Source organism: Triplophysa dalaica, chromosome 20 (genome assembly GCF_015846415.1).
Source record: "Triplophysa dalaica isolate WHDGS20190420 chromosome 20, ASM1584641v1, whole genome shotgun sequence".
NCBI classification, from domain to species: Eukaryota; Metazoa; Chordata; class Actinopteri; order Cypriniformes; family Nemacheilidae; genus Triplophysa; species Triplophysa dalaica.
In genome coordinates this window covers 10,247,235-10,267,110 of record NC_079561.1, presented here as the reverse complement: position 1 = coordinate 10,267,110, position 19,876 = coordinate 10,247,235, and the positions used below count along the sequence as shown (strand labels likewise).

At 36.9% G+C, this 19,876-nt stretch overlaps 1 protein-coding gene across 1 annotated transcript in view; it reads right to left on the bottom strand.

The window, feature by feature from the left end:
- Positions 1 to 1,388: 1,388 nt before the first annotated feature.
- bmp7b (bone morphogenetic protein 7b) overlaps positions 1,389 to 19,876 on the bottom strand; it is a 33,961-nt gene continuing 15,473 nt past the window's right edge. Inside the window, exons 2-7 of the mRNA XM_056732253.1 lie at positions 9,681 to 9,873; positions 6,393 to 6,541; positions 4,905 to 5,108; positions 4,356 to 4,432; positions 2,498 to 2,608; positions 1,389 to 2,302 (exon numbers count right to left, since the gene is read on the bottom strand). Coding sequence (XP_056588231.1) covers positions 2,153 to 2,302; positions 2,498 to 2,608; positions 4,356 to 4,432; positions 4,905 to 5,108; positions 6,393 to 6,541; positions 9,681 to 9,873 — 884 coding nt within the window. The 3' untranslated portion in view covers positions 1,389 to 2,152. The remainder of the gene's footprint in view (positions 2,303 to 2,497; positions 2,609 to 4,355; positions 4,433 to 4,904; positions 5,109 to 6,392; positions 6,542 to 9,680; positions 9,874 to 19,876) is intronic.

Sequence of the window (19,876 nt, the reverse complement as noted above, 5' to 3'; positions counted from 1 at the left end):
TTGTACAGTAATCTAATTAAACTATTGAATATATAATTAGTTACTAGTAATAAATTACTTATTCAGAGTAATTATCCCAACACTGGCAGCCCCTTAAAGAATGAGGCTAATGCAAAACAATAGACAACATAAACTTAACAAAATATAATGTTACAAAATACAGGTAAACAACTGATGTTTGCTTGATGGAATCTTGCACGAAAGTCTGATAAAGTTTTAGAACATAAGTAAAATATATTATATCAATACATCATGTTATCAATTAATATAAAATTCAAATGATATTCTAACATATATTGATTTACATAGTTTCACCATATGTCTGATAGGCTATATGAACCAGCTATCAGGTTTTTACTGTTGCAGTTTTTTTGTTTGTTTTACAGAACACATGTGAACGTTCTGTTGTCTGGTACACAAGCGTGTGTTGATCAGTGAGAGACACAAACTGAGGCCAGATGAGCTGCCTACAGACAGACATTTGTGGTCAGCACAAAAACATCCTGCACGCAAATGCCACACTTAAGTTCTCACTTCCTCCCTGTTTACTTATAAATTATGTTAAGTGTTCAGAGACTAACCATTATGAATTTGTTTGTTATTTTATTACTTGTTTTTTTTCCTAGCATTTGTACACCACCTGTTAGTTGACTTGAGGGAGCGGGATGGAAAAAGACGAGGACTATTATCAAAGTCTGTGTCAGAACGGAATGATAATCAAATATCTGTCTTGAAATAATATTTTCTCATATAATCCTTTTATCCTGATGGGATTATATATTGTTCTTTAAATAAAAATCCTAATGGATGAAGGAAAATCCCTGTTTTCTATTATTCAATTAGTTAATCTTACAGTATCTTACTTGACTGGATACGTTTTTATGGCAAATATTTTATTAGCATTCCACTTGGATGTTCTTGATAACTGATGTGAAAACAGCAGGCCTCAGGATCACTGTTTGAGTTTAGCCTCCAAAAAACAAACGATAAGAGTTTGGAATTATTACCTCCACCAAACATGTTCGTAGCCTGTTAACTGTCACCCGTTCCGTATACGGGACCCATACGTTTGCATGAATATTGTGCATGTAATTTCTCACGCGTTTTCATGTGTAGGCTAAAAAAGGGCTCCGACGGTTAACAAATGCCTTTCTGTGCCTTCAGCAAAAAATAATAAAATTTGCAAGAAAGGGACCAGGAAACAGATGAGAAAGATAAAAGAGGCCGCAACCAATCAACTTATACCTATTATTTTCAACCACCAAAGTTGTTCATACTGAACTTTCATCTTGCAGAGCCTCATGTTTGATTATCGGCATAAAGTCTGGTCCACTTTATACATTAACAGATGGAATGTAGGGATGGGTTTATAATGTATACCACTGTAATACTGTTCATATATGTAAGATTTAAAAATAAAATAACTAAAAAACAGAAGTGCTTCAGGACCAGTGTTTACATCTGGCAAAGGGGTCTATACACACGCACACTGTCAATAAAGAAAGAACCAGACACATTAAACAGAAAGCCACACAGACGATTGTTTTTTTGACTCCATGTTGGAAAACCAGAAAAAAATAAATACACTTTTTTTGTTTCTTTCATTGAAAAACTATTTACACAGTAGGAAGCACAAGTATCATATAAACGTGTGTACATGTGAGCGTGTATATTTGTGCATACATTTGTGTATGTATGTGTGTGTAAAAGAGAGATTACTACTTTTATTATTATTTAGCCATGGATGAATGTAACAGACAATTAAATAAATCCTTCCATAAATAAATCATGTAATAATAGGTAACTATGACAAAAGTATTTAAATCGTAAATGCCGCAAAACAAGTTATTTATTACATTGCATATTTGTATTGCTAACGTTGATTTCTTGATCTATTGTAAGATTGTTTTTATTCAGTCTTGTCTGTCATATTCATCCGTGTTTTGTAACGATCAATTATTAACAAATTACACAACTTTACACATTTCAAAGAGCCAAAACTATTGTCCATTGTAAAGAGTCCTGGGATTGGCCCATTGCCTGAGATCGAATGCTTTGAGGAGCAGTCAGATGTGGGACAGTGTTTGTCATGTATTTGTTGTTTGGGGGAGAAACTGAGAGTATGTTTGTGTGTTGTGTGTATGACAGGACTCTAGTGGCAACCGCATGCTCTGACCACCATGTTGCGGTATTTCTTCAGGATGACGTTGGAGCTGTCGTCAAAATACAGGACGGAGATGGCGTGGAGTTGTGTGGGAGCACAGCAGGGTTTTGGAACTGTCTCTGGGTTGATAAAGTGAACCTGTGAAAATACAATCATAAGAGCTGAAAGTCACAAAAATGTCTTATAACTCAATTATTCCGTGCATTTCATGTTTTATTTAAAGGCACAATATTTAACTTTCATTACGTTCATTTGAGAGGTGAAGCAAAGAACAAAAGTAATAACTTTGAACAAATGTATAATATAAATATCATGCTGTGTTGTCAGGCTTACCAGCGTCTGTACAATAGCGTGATTCGTCGCATTCATATAGGAATTAAGTGGAAAGGCACATTCACCCATACAGTAATATGCGGCGTAACCTTCAGGAGCTATAATCCAATCCTGAGAGAGAGAGACAGGGAAAATCTGTTAGCTTGTCAAAACAATACAGCTGGAAATCGACATCCATTGTCACTCGCCCAACCAGATGGTTTTAATTTTCATGATGCGCTTTGTGCGCCTGACCTATCTCGCAGATCACTCCGACCGTACGCAAAGATCACAAAAAAACGTGATCCTGTTCAAGTATGTGTAAAATGTTATGATTTAAAAGGGAAAGTCGAATATAAACCTGTGTGGTACGGCCAGAGTCTCTTAGACCTCGGCAGCTGTTCTGAGCGAGTGTTTATGTGTTGTGATCCAGTTGGAGACCTGCAGGTGGCAAGACTATAGATGTGTAAACAGAAACTACGCTGTCCTATCTCTGCTCACGCTCTGAGGTAATGCAGCCGAGTTGACCGAGGCCAACCCGGAGCTTTGTAAAACAGTTTGAGCCGTAAAAACTGAGAGAGTAAAGGTTTAAGAACGCTGCTGGAAAAAACAGCTCATTGGCATCTTCAAGGGATATTTCAGAGGCGAAACTAAATTTCCCCATTTTTTATTCACCCTCAGGGCATCCTGACTGAATATGACTTTCTTCGTGAAGAATAATACCACGTATCATTTTCCATCCAAGCGGTAGAATAGGAGTGAATGGGGGGCGATTTTTTGAAGCTATAAAAAGCTTGCGGTCTTAACAAAAGTCGACTGAAGCGAATCAATGCATTTGTTAAAGAGAAATATCCATGTTGACAACGCTACTAACGTCGATTTCCAGCTTTCATTATACCTCTGCTGCGCGTGAACCTGAGGCTTGTTTTTCTGGCAAATGACACAGGTGTGTATTAAGTTCTGGTGACGAACGCGGTATTTTATTTTTGTTCCAACAGGATACCGTCTCCTCTGTGCGGGAGCTTTCGTCACAGTAATTTGCCGGAAAAACAAGCCTCGGGTTCACGTTCAGCAGTGGGATAACGGAAGCTAGAAACTATCGTTAATACCGTTGTCAATATGGATATTTCTCTTAAACAAATGCAAAGATTCTTTTCAGAAGACCTATGTAAGATCACGGAGCCGTGTCCGGCCATTCTTTGATTGGTGGATGCTCTTCTAGGAGCTTCAAAAAGTTGACGGCCATTCATTCTATCGCTTGGAAATAAAATTACACGTGGCATTATAACTCCGACTGCATTAATCTTCAAGAAGAAAGTCATATTCAGTCAGGATGCCTTGAGGGTGAGTAAAACATGGGAACATTTTGTTTTGCAGAAATATCACTTTAAGGGGATCCAACTGTTTTTGATGTTTTGGAACATTGCGGTAACTGATCTTCCAACACGACCCAGGTGGTCTACCACATGGCAATAAGCAATAAAAGCAAGTGAGTAATATTAAATATATTTAGTTTATTCTAGAAATGTTATCTACCCGACGTATAACTATCAATTGCACAAGCAAGCCATCAAGTTTGGTTTCCTATGTTTTAATATTTTCCTAATATATTTTTTAATTTACTCGTTTAATAACTTAATAATCGCCATGTTTTTTTCAAATCTGCATGGCTTCTGCAGAACACAAAAGCAGATATTTTTAAGAATACTGGTAACCAAAAACATCTGGTACCCATTCACTTCTATTGTATGGACACAAAGCCATTGGAAGTCTATGGTTAGTGTTCTGCAGGAGAAAGTTTGAGTCACTAATGGCAGATTTTCATATTTTTACACCATCTACGGAGAGAACAGAGGTTAAGGGATAAGGAATATCACACCTGCCATCCAAGGTCCCGAAAGCTAACATACAGCTCGTGTTTCTTACAGGCCTGCTTCTGATCGGCACTGTTGTTCTCTGGAGAAAGAGAGAAAGAGAGAGAGAGAGAGGACTGTTGTATAATGTCGAGCAGCAAGAGAAACACAAGTAATAGGTCGCTGAAGCCGCCGTGTCCCTGTGACCTTCATACCAATGCGATGCATAAAACCAGACTGATTTAATATCCATTTAACACTGTAATGCTTTTCCATTCCAAATGAACCTGCAGTGAATTAGGCAGTAATAGAAAACACATGAACACACACACAGACACACAATGACTGGCACACATTTCATCCAAGTAATGGCACTCCACTGTCTTAAAGGAACATTCAATGAAAATTCATTTATACAGTTATATTTTTTTAAACACAAAATAGGGCTATCCGATAATATTCACTAATGAAAAAATTCTGATGATGTTGATACTGATGAAAATGATATTGAGTTTTTCTCCTTTTGTCTTTATCGCCAATGACATTAGAACATTAATAACACAAAGCACACACACCTGCGATGTTGGCTACACGTAATGCCTCTTGGCCTTTGGCGGTTTTAGAGCGGTTAGGATTGCGCTGCTTGTTGCCCCCCTGCGCAGAGCGGATGCTGCGGATGTGGACCTCCGTCGCTTTGAAGAAGGCCACCATGAAGGGTTGTTTGCTCTGGGGGCCGCTACGACCCACCAGTCCAGCCACCCATGGATTCAGGCTTTGGCCTGAAGGGGGAGACAGAGAGATGTTTGCGTCAAGAAACCATGTTAAACACAAATGGCATGGTGCATTTATTTATGCCACAAACTTTCAAAAATGAAACAATTTATTTTCTTTCATACAGCTGAACTCTAAGGAAAACATTAAAATTGTTTGTGGAAACGCTGCCCAATCCCACAAGAGGAAGAGTCAAAGTGCTTTATGGAAGTTTTATGGGTCCCCTGAAAAACATTCATCACCTGCGTACCACAAGGCAAGTTATTTGTGTTTCATCAAACCAAGTCTTCGCTCCTAAAACACTCCTAAATATAACTGTTTAGCATTGTAATATTTCTTTTGTCGGAGCACTATTGCCAGTGTATGTTTAGCAAGTTTATATTTCTGTCTTCTCAGGAACACATTTCAGAACTTCTTTCATTCCTTCACTCACATCTGCTTCTTTCTTTATGTAATTCTGGAGTATTTTCGCCTACACACACAGGCTGAAACAGTGTGTGTTTGTGTAAGTGTGTTCTTTACAAAGAGGGAGGTATGCTATCACTGTCTTTGAGCTAATGTAAAGTCGGTTGCCTATAGCGACAAGGCAAGCGTCCAGCAAACATGTCCCGACAAGTGTGCAACTCTTTATAATACCCCATATACACTCTGTTTTCATACTTACACTAAAACCTGCCACATCCTGCACACACACCTACCTGTGTGCGTAATACAAAACACTACCAGTTCTGAAAATAATGTGAAAAAATATAAGGTTATAATTATTAATATTTTTTATTTATATTATTTATATTATTTAATTTTAGGGTTAACATTTAAATATTTGTATTCATTAAATATTCTTTTAATGTTTTAGTTGCAACACTTTAAAGTAAGATTGGATTTGTTCACCTAAGTGCATTAGCTAACACGTACTAATAATGAGCAATATAGCTTTGTAGCTTTTATTATTCTTTGTTAATATCAGTTCAATATCATGGTGCAATATACCTACTGTTAAAAGACACAACTTTTGAATTTAAAATGTATTAGTAAATGCTTAAATATGTTAACATAGCCCATGTTAGAAATGAGAAAAAATATAATAAATATTACAAGAACATCAAGAAAGTTATGCAGATGATATGATTTGTGACAAAAAAATCCTAATAAGAAATTTGGACTGTATGGTTTTCTATAAACGGCTTTTTGTATGTACTGAAATAAATCCCCCCTTTAGATAAGACTGCAAACATTTACTGAACAGAATAATGTGGGCTCACAGTCGCTTATGATTTCTGATCTCCACTTACCGTCCAAGCTTTCTAGAGCTAGCTGAAGGCCAAGATTTCTGCCTGGATTCAGAACCCAGTGGTTACTGGTGGCTGTGATGTCAAAAACCAGCCATCCCTCTTCTGCCGCCCAGATCACCCGTGAGTCCAGCAGGAACAGATCTGAGTCCCTGATGGAGAGAAAGGAGATGTTGGTCACAAGCATACGACGACAGTGTCCCTATCACGTTTTTGGGTTGAAAGACTTTCTTGGATCTGTTTAATTTTATACAACTTTCAAAAGCACATTAGACAAAAATTGCACTGTTTATGGAAATCACAGAACATTGTTTAAAGACAGGCCCCATCCAAGCAACTTCCAGGAACCGGGATGGGAATGCTAACACGTTGCTAACAGACCTTATTGTTTCACCCCGGGAATAAAATGACACAAATTTATGCGTAATACGGGTGCGCAAATTACACAACCCACACGCTTGAAATGAAAGACAGAGAAGCTAATAGATAAGGACAGAAAGAAAAAGATTGAATGAAATAAGCTGAGAAAAGAAAGAGCGCTCGCTCCAGATGGTGAGGCCCCGGGGAGCAGTTAATTTCTCTAATTGACAATAATGGCTTTATAAACGGCTGTTGATCTCACTATGCTGCTGCCCTGCACTAAATCAAACTGAGGAATGTGGAGCAAGGTGGGAAGAGAGTGTTAAAAAAAAGAAAATGAAAGACAGAATTTAACAAAATGCACTGTAGGGAAAGAAAGAGCGAGAGAGAGGTCGAGGGAGTGTAAATTGACTGAAACCATTGGAGCACATGGGGTTTCACAAGAGGTCATCTGTGTTTATCTTACCTAGGAATGTCAGAATACTAATTATTTGATACCAAAAGTTGGAAAACTTGTATAATTCTATTTAACCTGCTGTTTGACTGGCGGTTTAACCACTTTTGTGAATGATGTGTTAATGAGGGCTCACACCTGATTTTCACAAAATGAGGAAAAAACATAAACAGACTGAATTTGTGTGAAGGTAAACAAGTGAGACAAAAGTAAAAGTCAGTTTAAAATGATCTTATTATCAGTCCAAGTCCATCTGTCTATTATTACAGATTGTTAACTTTAATAATTACTTTAAAAGCGAAGCAACAATAATAGAGTTCATACCATTACAATAGAGTACATAACAGTCGCTGTCATGCTTTTTTATGAGATTTTATACATATTATAATATTATATTATATTTTAATATATTTGTAAACTTTGATAACACATTGTTTCAGTGTTTGGAAATTGTGTTTTTGTCAATACCAATAGCCTTGTGGTTACTTTCTCAGTGATATCCTATTCAAACAAAGGCATGAAAATCCCATAAATATAACTTCAAAAAAGAGTATTTTTGTGTTTGAGATACAAAGGTTTCTGCCAGACAGGCACAATATTAAGAATAATAAAATTGATTGTTTAAAAGTTTAATAACTTAATAAAAATGGATTAGGATCGGTCAATAGCCATGTTTTCTTTTACAATAAAATAAATCTGTTATACTCGAGACTATATTCACAGTTTAGCACAGCCTCTCTTGTACTTAAATTTAATTATTACATTTTTATAAATTAATATTTACATTTTTAATAAGAGTGAATATTCATTTTATTGTGGTATTCAAGAACGTAACAAGTAAACATTTATAATTTATTCAACCTCATGTGATTCAAAACCTTTATATTGTCGCTGTTCTTTCTCCATGTTAAAAGATGTCTAGGAAATATTAATATTAAAAATGAAATACTATGTTGTCTGTGCTGACAAGCACTATTTTTATTATTTTCATTGGTTAGAAATTGCAAAACATTGACAAACATAAAGGGTGACTCATAATAATGATTCATGATAAAAATGATACACGATTTTTGAAGGACAGCAGCTATATGTTCAGAACCAAAAAGAAGATATTTTGAGAAATGTCTTAGTGGGTTTGTTTCCATACAATGAAAGTCAATGGTGGTCAATATTATTTGTTTACCAGCATTCTTCAAAATATTTTCTTTTGTTGTCTTCAGAAGAAAGAAAGTCATACATTTTTGAAATCACATGTTGAAATGATGGTGAATAAATGATGCAAGAATTCTCATTTTGTGTAAACCATTCGTTTAACTAGAAATTTCACTGGTATTTGTATTGACTACTGAAATAACTGTCATTATAACACCTGCTCTGTTCATACCAGCCATTCTAATCTCATTTCAATTCCATTTATTCCTTTATTTTGCCTGTTTGACTCTGGAAGCACAATGGGATGTGTTGTCTCCCATACACTTTTCAACTGTCTTCAGGTCAGGTAGAGCATCACATAAGCTAGATGTTCCTGAACCAAATTCACAGCTGGGGTCAGGCTGATATTCTAGAAGTTCCGAAGGTTGGTGAAGGGAACCCAGCGGATTCACAACCGATTCATTCAGACGGAAACCCCAGAGTACAGCAAAGTTTGCATTGGGACCATCGGATAGAGTTAGCACAGTGTGTAAGGAAAAGGAAACACATATCAAAAGTGTTCATTGTTTACAAAGTAGAGGGTTTGAGAGCATTACAACCCTCCCATTTTCCATGGGAATCGAACCTCAGGCATGGAAGTCATGTTTCTCCTTTAAAAAATGGTGAGCTAGGGTACAGGCCAACACAGAATTTGAGGATTTTAAACATTTCCTGCCCTGATTTTGAAGCACATGGAGTTGAGGGCACTCCTGTTGGTAGCCGAAAGTCATGTTAGTCTGATTTTGGTCAATATAAACATTTCCTAAACAAATAAATATTGATGAAATTATCTTAAAACTAATTATAGGAATAATGAGATTTAATAAGAAAACAGTTTTCTGTTGAATTCTGCGGTACAGATTGCATTGCTTTATAAACTGATAATGTGAATATCAGGGAATATTCACCTAAAAATACAAAATATATATAATTTATTCACCATGATGTTGTTCAAACCTGTATATGACACTTATTTCAGTGGAACACAAAGGAAGAAATGTTGAGACATGTCTTGTGTCCATATAACGGTGGTCAATGTTGTTCGGTTACCAACGTTCTTCAAAATATCTTCTTTTGTGTTAAAATCATATAGAGAATGAATGACAGTAGAAAGAAAATCATACACAGGTTTGAAATGACATGAGGATGAAGTTGAAGCCTGACCAATCCCATTCTTGAACCAAAAATCCTTAATAATAAATCTGCAATATTCCATAAAAAATATATATATATACTGTACATATATTTCATGGTGACTTTAAAGGCTGATTTAAGAGCAGGTGTACCTGTCTGAATGTTCTTCCAACACCTGGTAGATGCTTATGCGGAAAGTCTCGTTGTCAAAGCGTTCTGCAATGAAATCTTTGTAGATCCTGAACTCCGCAGCCGTCACCGCCTCGCCCTCCGGAATCTTGGAGAGGTCAAAGCGGAATTCTCTGTGATGGCGACGCACAGGCAAAAACTCCTTATCGTGTTCAACTGTGGGAGAACAGTGTTTCATATTAGAGTTTACCAAATATTTGCGCAGCAAAGCAAGGAAAGATTGTGACATGTATTGTTAATTGAAACATCACCTTCATGTGCGCTAAGAAAAGCCATGCGTGAACACAGAGCACATGTCTACACAGATGTTTGAACTCTCAAGAGCCTCCGATTGAGACACAGCGCCGCAGACAGCTTTATGTGGCCATTTTTCTCAAGCTATTCCCTCGATCTTATTTACTTTTCCACAATCTTTCCCTCCACTGCTGTGGTATGGAGTCTGTGAGGCAGAAGGTAACTCTCACTGTCCCATCAAATCCTGTTTACATTCTATCAGCATGACCAACGTGACACATTCTGACATTGAAACTTGAGTATTTTTAGTAGCCAGGAAACATTTGAAATAGTTCATTGCACAATGAAAGATTAGTCGGCTAATGCCATTCCAGAAAATGATTTACTGTATTTCCTTTTGTGGAACACAGACTTATAGATTTTGTAGAATGCACCGGCATTAACATTCAAAATGCAATGTTGTATAATTTAAGTATGTTAAGGGTGAATTTCTATTTTCTTACTTTGGGTGACATGGTTTTATCTTTTTACATTTTATCCAAAATGAATTTCAATGGATTCAATTTATAAATTTCATCTATTGCAGGTTTTTAATTTTTCATATAGTGAATAGTTTTTGATTGTATTATTTAGATTCAGAACTGTTTTTAGAGGTTGTGCGTGATGATGTCATAATTTTCATAAAATTAAGAGAAGACAAAATGAAACGGTAATCCCTGATCAGTTTTAAACTGGGAGGTGAGGTTGTTGGCAGGTATATGTTGTTATCTGTCTTTCACTTTTCAAAGATAGATAAGCCTAGTCGAGGACTGAGATTCTCTCTCTCTCCTTACTTTGTTTTGGCTCTTTTATCACAGCGTGAAAGTGCTACACAGACACACAGACAATACAGGCCTTGTTGACTCTTCAGTCTGTACATCAGAGCCAGAGAGAGCAGCTGTAATCCTCATACCTGTTCTGGCATCTGTTAATAAAAGACTCAACTGTCAAAATAACTTCACATATTACATTGGAAATCAAGTGGCAACTCAACAAAGCTGAATTATTAAAGACAAATTTCCTAAAAGGCACAGTTCACCCAAACAAAATGATATGCTGTTTTTTAAGTAAAACACTTCACGTATGTTATATTTGGTCCTACAATGACAGCTCATAGTAAAAGCAAAATGAGTTAGACTGCAAAAGCGCCGACTTGTGTGCTATATTTCGCTATATTGTAGCTGAAACCATACTGTATGATAGCTTGTGAACTATTCCTTTGAGAATAAAAATGAACATAAAATATACGTAAATATGGGACTGGTTACTATTTTTTGTTTTGGCAAAATAATGTTTTGGCTAAATATCAGTTGGTGTTTAAAAGGCATCTAAAACATCAATAAAAAACAATTCTATACAGAAGATAATCTAAGTCTAACGTGATCTGTCTTGGCTAAATACGCTCACAATATTATTCGGACACTCTCCAATGCCAACATCAAGCCAGGCAGAGCCAGGACATCTTTCAAAATTACTCAACCTATATCCATCTGAAGAAAGATGGTACACCTCATGTAGGATGACATAAGGGTAAATCATGGATTACATTCATTACATTTACCTTCATGCATTTGGCAGACGCTTTTATCTAGCGACTTACAATGCATTATACTGCACATTTGTTTCCAAATGACAAAAAGTTATCACCTAGGCGTTGTTAGTGGAATGCTCTAACCACTGAACCACAGGAATGATTAAAATTCATTATTGGCTTAACTAATGCTTTAAAAAATCATAATCTTGTTTATATCATTAGTTGCATTATATATAATTTGTATTTGGCATATTACTTCTGTCAGTCACTCTACAAGACATTTCTTCTCACCCCATCGTCTCATACTTCTCTCTCCTCCATCTGACCCCTTCATCATTTTGTTTTCCCTCTGTACCCATCCTCTGCCCTGTCTCTCCATCTGCCACCATCTCTCCTCATCCTCCTTTCATACCTCTATTAGAATGGCAGCACAAAGACTCCAGTGTGCAGTTAGGTGAATGAGAGAGATGTAGAGAGAGAGAGAGAGAGAGAGAGAGAGAAAAACGTGCACAGATCCGGTTACCCAGCAGTGACGATTAGCAGGGGCATTCCGTGTCTCATTGTCCCGCTCTTCTCAGAGGAGTGGAATTGTTTACACACCGTTCTCATTCAGAGCTGCCCCTGCATTGAACCCCCTGGGTGCCCCCTCGCAGGCCAGACGTACCACCAGGGCCACCTGTGCCCGCTTGGCTCAAAACGACAGCTCTAACAGAACCCCCAGATCAACTTGCATTAAAATTCTGTCTTCACGCTCTTATCATTTCAAACATATATGTCTTTTTTTCTTCTGCAGGTCACAAAAGAAGATATTTTGGAGAATGTTGGTAAGCAAACAACATTGGCCTCCATTGACCTCAAACCTTAAATTCTGAATCAAAGCTCGACTTTTACAACTCACTCTCTTCTTCTCAAACACGGTCTCACTCTTCCTGCTTCTATCTCTCTCTGTCTTTAAGACAGTCTGTGTCTCTCTGCCAGGGAAGATCAAACAATCCGCTCTAAGTGCTTTTCCATTTCTGTGAAGATTTTAATGGATGACGTGCACCAAGCTGTCATTGCCTCACCCTTACACCATAAAAACATACCTCCGGGAATGTGCTTTAATAGACACTGCAAGGCAAACACACACAGTACAGTGACCATCAAACTGGACAAACTTATATTTGTCCACATTATTTTTATTTATTTAAATTTGTTTAAGTAAAACATCACAAAAATTGAAGATTTTTAAGTTACATAACTGCAAGTTTTACAAATACGTCAAAATCATGTAATTTCACATTAAATAAAATGTATTTGAACGTATTTTTCTGCCGGCCCAGCTGCTGGAATATAACCGTTTTTCAACAGTGTTGGTGATCTTTTTCGAACAACAGCCACCTGCTCATCAATAGCATCAGTAGAGCAAGACCAGAGGAGTATCATTGTGTGTTGAGACGTTTTTTCCTATTGTGACCTCATATAAATGAGATCACACACACACATGTCCACAAACACAGCGCACGTGGCTACAGATATGATACATCAGGACAAATCTACTCCAGGAAACATCTGCAAGCTTGGACACACACGCACTAAAGGATGATCGCAGCAGTTGTTCTGTTCCACCCTGTTACCAATAAATAAGATCTCAATGTAGCAGCCAGAAGTGATGACACAAGTAAGCGTGTGTCGGTCATCCATAAACTCCTTGAAACCCCAAATCTCTGGTGAACTGGGAGCCTGTGGCCCTGTGCAGGTGCACTTTCACTGGGGACACAGATGAGGGCGGACGTCCCCTCCCTCCCTCTCTGAGCTTGGCCCATCCGTCCATCATGACTTCCACATTAAAGGGAACATTATCAACTGTGTATGTTCTTTCATATATGTCTCCATTTTTGTAGTGAATAGGTTTGTGCTAAAAAGATCTCTGCCTTAAAAACAGTTGATTTTTTTTATGGCGCCAATACTTGTTTTTCTGTGTCTTCGGTGTCTTATAAGTTGCCCATGCATGCATTAGACACGTAAAATTAAAAAAATCGGAATAAAAGATTAATTCTATCTAAAAGTGAATGCTCACCCAGACCTGCCTGAAACGCCTCGTGTAACCACACCCCCACAAATCTACATCAGTTTGTGGTATGATTTGACTAAGACCACCCAATTGTATACACAAGTAAGGTGGGCGTACCTGTCAGTACAATTGCTTTGGCACCTGATGTTCCAAATATTGTAAGAGGCGTTACATTCCCGTCACACGCTTGCAGTATTCGACCAATCAAACTACACACTTGTTAACTGGCCAATCACAGCACACCTCGCTTTTCAGAGCGATGAGCTATGTAAAAAATCGGAGAGTTTCAAAGAGGCGGGCAAAGAGGTACAAACATGCACGGTATGTGAAAAATACAATGTTTTTAAACCTTCAATCGTATATAAACATTGCATCACATCTAAAACAAACTATAATATTCATTTTAGCCGAGTCATATGACCCTTTTAATATATTTCATTGTTTTCCAGTATATTCCTTTATATTTTGTTTCGGTTTTGATTGCACACAGGTTGGATGAAGGTGAATAAATTATGAAATCATTTATAAAAAAGAATATATAAAAAGAATGGGTGAAGAAATGGGTGAAGTATTATCTACATTCTTTTCAGTCTGGGATAAACAGATTTCTATCTTTTTGTGGGTTGGACAAAACAGGTTCATATTTCCCTAGACAAGGTAAGACATCTGGATATGAAACGCCTTTGAAACTTCCAAATGTTGTTTCTGAATGGAGACCAGAAGAGTCTGAACAATCTCCTCACTTCTCTGTGAATAGTCACCGACGGTGTTTTATCATCTGCTTATTTCCATCTACTCTTTCTTCCTCACTCTCTCTTTCTCTCTTTGACTCTCAGTTCATATATATGGCAGTGATTAGCAGCAGGGCTTGGTGTAATTAAACCTAAGCGGGCACATTTATGACTTCCTCTGGGAGGAAACAAGCGGCGGGCTGCGTGGTTGCCCTACCTGTGTTAAATAAACATTACAGATGAAGATAAAGAGAGAGTAAAAGGACATTTATATGGGCTCAGTCCTGTATTTACTGTATGCTTTATGAAGCCCAATGCCCACATGCCTTGGTTCACCATGCAGTATTTCAGAAACACACTCCAAGCCCAAATTCTCTTTATGTTGGAGACAATGATTTATACAGAACATGTGGATTGAACACATATGATGCATACTTAAAACATTAAGTTGGGTTTAAGCTGGTAATCATTTTTATATCATTATTCTTTGTATAATGTCAGTAATATTGAAGTCGCAATATCAAAGTTGTCAAATGGCAAAATCGATGCCATTAATATACCTGATGACATCATTTAATAGTTCACAAAATGTAATTTTAATAACTTCAAAACATAAAAGTAAGCGACATCTGTACACAAATAACAATGGACCTCCGTCTTGTTGCAGAACTGTTGCTAGCGTTTTTATTGAAATCATCAATGAATCTCACATTGTAGCCAACGTAAAGCTCACATGTTTTTTTTTAACCCGTGATCTACAACTTTTTGTGAACAGAAACCAATGACGCAAGAAAATAAAAAAGTAATATTAAAACCGTGCCCAATTACTTTTAAACCAATTGATCTAGTTTTAAGAATAGATTACAGTATAGACGTTAGAATACAAAAGGCAAATTAACCCTCAGGTTTACAAACGTTCCCAACAGATTAACTGCAGGTGTAGTTTATCACATGACAAAGTGTTTTGCGGCAACTGTATAACAAACACTACGTACAATAATATTAAAAAGATTGATGCTTTCTTTTAAGGTTAGCGCACTCAAAGATGAATTATTGTTTACTCACCCTCTTATTGTTCAAACCCCTTTAGGCTATTTCTGTTCTTCTGAAGTATTGTTTTTGTGTGTGTGTGTTTTTTGCTATGGCAGCGGATAGTGACCGCCTCTTTGTGTTAGAGCTGTTAACGCACCTTTATCACAGCAGAATTGAACACCGGAAGTGCTCATCAAAGCAGTGTGTCGATTCTTCCGGTAACGTTTATTGACTTTATGAGAAGAGATATTCTGATGATTACTGTGAACAGATTTTTACAAACTAAACCGAATTTTAATCCAATAAAGTCATTCTGAGAAAACAGTGGCAGGTAAATTTACGTGATTATTTCACCACACTGTGTCAGTCAGCGCTCTAAATTATTGATCACAATGCTGCAGTGTGAGAATGAGCATTTATTTTTATTTTTTTTAACTATTTGTATCACTGTTGTGTGTAATTTTTCATATTCTTTAAGTTAATGCATGTAATTCACAAATATGCCTAAATTCATTGATATTTAATGTAGTCGAGTTGTCGTTGCGTTACTCTCCCAAGATTGTTTAATTTCTTTTAGGCAGTTATCATGCATTCAGCTATTTTAAAGACTGGATTAACAATTCACATAAGCAATACTGCTCACACATAGGCTATAAGTTACCGTATACTCAATAACCACTATAGTACAACCATTGATTGTTCATTTTCAGAAAGATTGCATATGACTCGTTTAAAATGTAAAATCAACATGTGACGTTACGAAATATGACCAGTAAGAGAAAACACAGGATTGTGGTAGGTTGGGAAAGAAATGTATTTCTTATTCAGAATGTGGATTGGGATGGGAAATGTATTTATATGAACATTTTTTTAAGCAAGTTCAAGTGAAAAAAGCCTCCGTTTCAAATGAATACTGCACACAAACGTACTTCCGTATGTTGTTTTGAAAGAATGCACTTCATCTCACCGTATCAGTCACACCCATGCTTTCCTTAAATAATTTTGTGTCAGGAAATTGCGAAAACTAAGGTTAGGAGGTGGATGTTTAGCTTAAAAGCAGCCCGGTGCTACAGACACACTGCTGGTAAGTGCATTCAGCAATTAGTTTGAACTGCGTTGCAATACCACCGGAAAAGCAATACACTGCTGTGCTAACTGGATCAAGGCCTGGTTTCACAGACAAGGCTTAGCTTAAGCCAGGACTAGACCTTAGTTAAATTAGGATATTTGAGGCACTTTTATAAAAACACTTTTGAAAAAACATTACTCGTTTCTATCTTGAGACATAACAATGTCACTGACATATTTTAAGATATGTCAGGGCAAGTTTAGACTGGTCAAACATTCATTTTAGTCTGGGACTAGTTTTAAGCCTTGTCTGTGAAACCGGGCAATAAGAAGTTTGATAAAGGTCCATTAATCGCGATTAATCGCATCCAGAATAAAGGTTTGTGTTTACATAAAATATGTCAGCGTACTGTGCATATTTATTTTGTATACACAAACACATACATGTATTTAGGAAATATGTGCATGTATATATTTATATTTTTATATAATTAACATTTTTATATTTGCTTTTTATATTTAACGTTTTTTTATACATACACATGCATGTGTACATTATTATACATACAAAATTAATATGCACAGTACACAGACACTATGTAAACACAAACTTTTATTCTGGATGCGATTAATCGTGATTAATCGTTTAACAGCCCTAATTTGTTATATACCCATTTGTATGCGTTTAGGACAATTGGAAAATACTGCATGAGTTGAGTCAAATCATTTTATAACACTTAATCATTTTGAAGCTTGAAAAGAGGGTCAAAATCCACTTTCATTGTAGCCAGAAAGCCAAAACATTTGGGTTCTGTCAAACAGAACCTGTGAGAGGTTTTAACATCACAAGGGTGAGCAAATAATGACTAAACTTTCAATTCAAGTCACAAATTGAATTTTCCTTTTAATGTGCTGCACTTCATTACTACAGAAATCAACATCTACTTCCTCCGCTGTACCACATCAATACAGCAAGACCAAAACCCACCAGTTCACCACACACTGAGTGTGCGTGTGTGTTTGTGTGTGTGTGTGTGTGTGTGTGTAGACAAAGCCGTTATGAGATCAATGTGACCTCTAATTGGAAACACACCACCAACACACAGACAAATGAAAACACACATTATTTACGCCTCATCTTTATGTTTTATGAACACACTCGCATTCACCTTATTGTTATTATTAAAATTACTGTCACTACATTGTTTTTTCTCTAAAAAGTATGAGATACATTTCCTGTCCAAGCCTTTTAATCCATAACAAGCTGTTTTAAAGGGCACAAAACCAAACCGCTATTTGGCAGCAGATTTCGATGTCACACATGTGTTTAAAAAAAGCACTGAAGCCGAGCACTTCCTCCACACACACACACACACACAAACTGTGTTTAAATGTGGGATTATGAGCAGAGTGCTCACGTTTAAATTACGCAGCTGCTTTTGTTACACACACCGAAGAACTGCAGAGATGAGGTCACTCCTCGTTGCTTACAAACTCCACACGAACGGCTCGCCAACATCCCCCTGACCACCCATTGAACCTTGATATCTCAAATCTAGCTTGCTCGTAACAAAGTACTTTGAAATATGAAGCAGGTGGGGGTTTCAAGTGTGTACCGGTAAAATCATTGTACACAGAAGTATTCACATAATAGTGGGAATTGAGGGATTTATGATTAAGGCTTTGTTTACTTGTAACAATGCATTGTGGGATATGGAGCAGGCAGCGCAGAACCGGGGCTTGTGAACATGACATGTATCAGTAGGTTAACACCTCTGAGGTGGGATGAGAGGAAAGGCCGCAGTGACACTGCAGATTAGACTGCTTGTCTGTCTGCTGCCTTCACACCTTCCACCCCAACCTGTGTTCTTCCTCTGCTCAGCAGGACACCTGAGATCTTTCTTTTTCATCTATATCTCAGCTTCTCTCCGTTATTGTCTTTTTACTCACGGCCATCATGCTCTTGACACAACACTGTCTTCGGACGCATTTATGTTTTTCCCTCTTGCAACCAGTCATTTTGGAAATATACCTTTACATAGCATTCTTATCACCTTTTAAGATGACAGTTCACCCAAAAATCTAAATTCAGTCTTCATTAACTCACCTTCGAGTTGTTCCAAATCTGTATAAATGTCTTTGTTTTGATGAACACAGAGAAATATATTTGTAAGAATGCTTATAACCAAACAGATCTTGCCCCCCAACTGACTCCCATAGTAGGAAAAATTACTATATCATTTTTTTGTTCAGTTGAACACATAAGAAGACATTTCGAAGAATGTAGGACAGCAAACAGTTCTGGGGCACTTTTGACTACCATTGTATTTTGATGGACTGGCCAAGCATGTCTTCAGACCTAAACCCTTTTGACCATCTGTGGGGCATCCTCAAAGGGAAGGAACTCTATGCCCAAGAGGGTTAAGGCAGTGCTGGAAAATAATGGTGGCACACAAAATAGTTTTTCTTCATTTTTACAGTTTTGGAACAACTAAAGGGTGAGTAATTTATGAAAGAATTATCATTTTTGGGTGAACTATCCATTTAAAGAGATACATATTCTTATTTATCCCATTAATTTGTAACGGGCTCTACCATGAAAGAAAATTAGAAAGACATACTTTTATCATGTTAACACCTTGTACATATTTCAACCCCCCCCCAAAATAACCATCAAAAAAGGCCAATATCTGTTTGTCTGGTTCCATTCTCATTTTCTCATTTTGATTTTGCCTTCTCTTCTAATTTTACGGGCGTAGCCTCGGCACCACCTTCTGCATCCTGACCAGACTGGCTCCCAATATAGAATACAGGAGAATGCAGAAATATCCTCTAAACTATCCTTTCTCATTCTTACAACAGCACACAGATGTGACACATACATAAAACCTCATTCAAATCAAACACCTGAGTGAGTACAATGTGGATAAAGGAGTAAAATAAAAAATAGGAGATCATTCTAAGTGATAAATTCTTGATGTATTGTAGCCATTCTAGACCAGTGTCTGTTGAATTTCAACAAAATCAAATCTCAAGAGTGACAAAGTCACCCGACAGCAATGTAAAATACTATCATATGTATTTTTTTAACTTTCCCTAAATATATGTACAAAATCTTAATGTTGTTTTGGTTTAAAAGTGTTAAACATGTTTTCATTGCAGTATTTGAGGTCTGACAAAACACAGAGCATATTTTCTGTTAACTTGACCTGCTTGTCCAGTTTTGTACATGAACACATACCTATAAATAGTAATTGAAAGTATATGTTTGTAGGTGGATGTTGGGGAATAATTATCAAAATATGATACTTTTCAGAAGCGTGACAGTAGCTAAGCTATTTTCTGAATAGTGCCGTTGTTCTAGTAACAAACAAAATGTTCTATCAACAACCAGTGTTAGGTGACAAAATGCTACACTGCTGTTTTAATCACAAACACATATTCAATTGTATCCGATTGATTTGAATC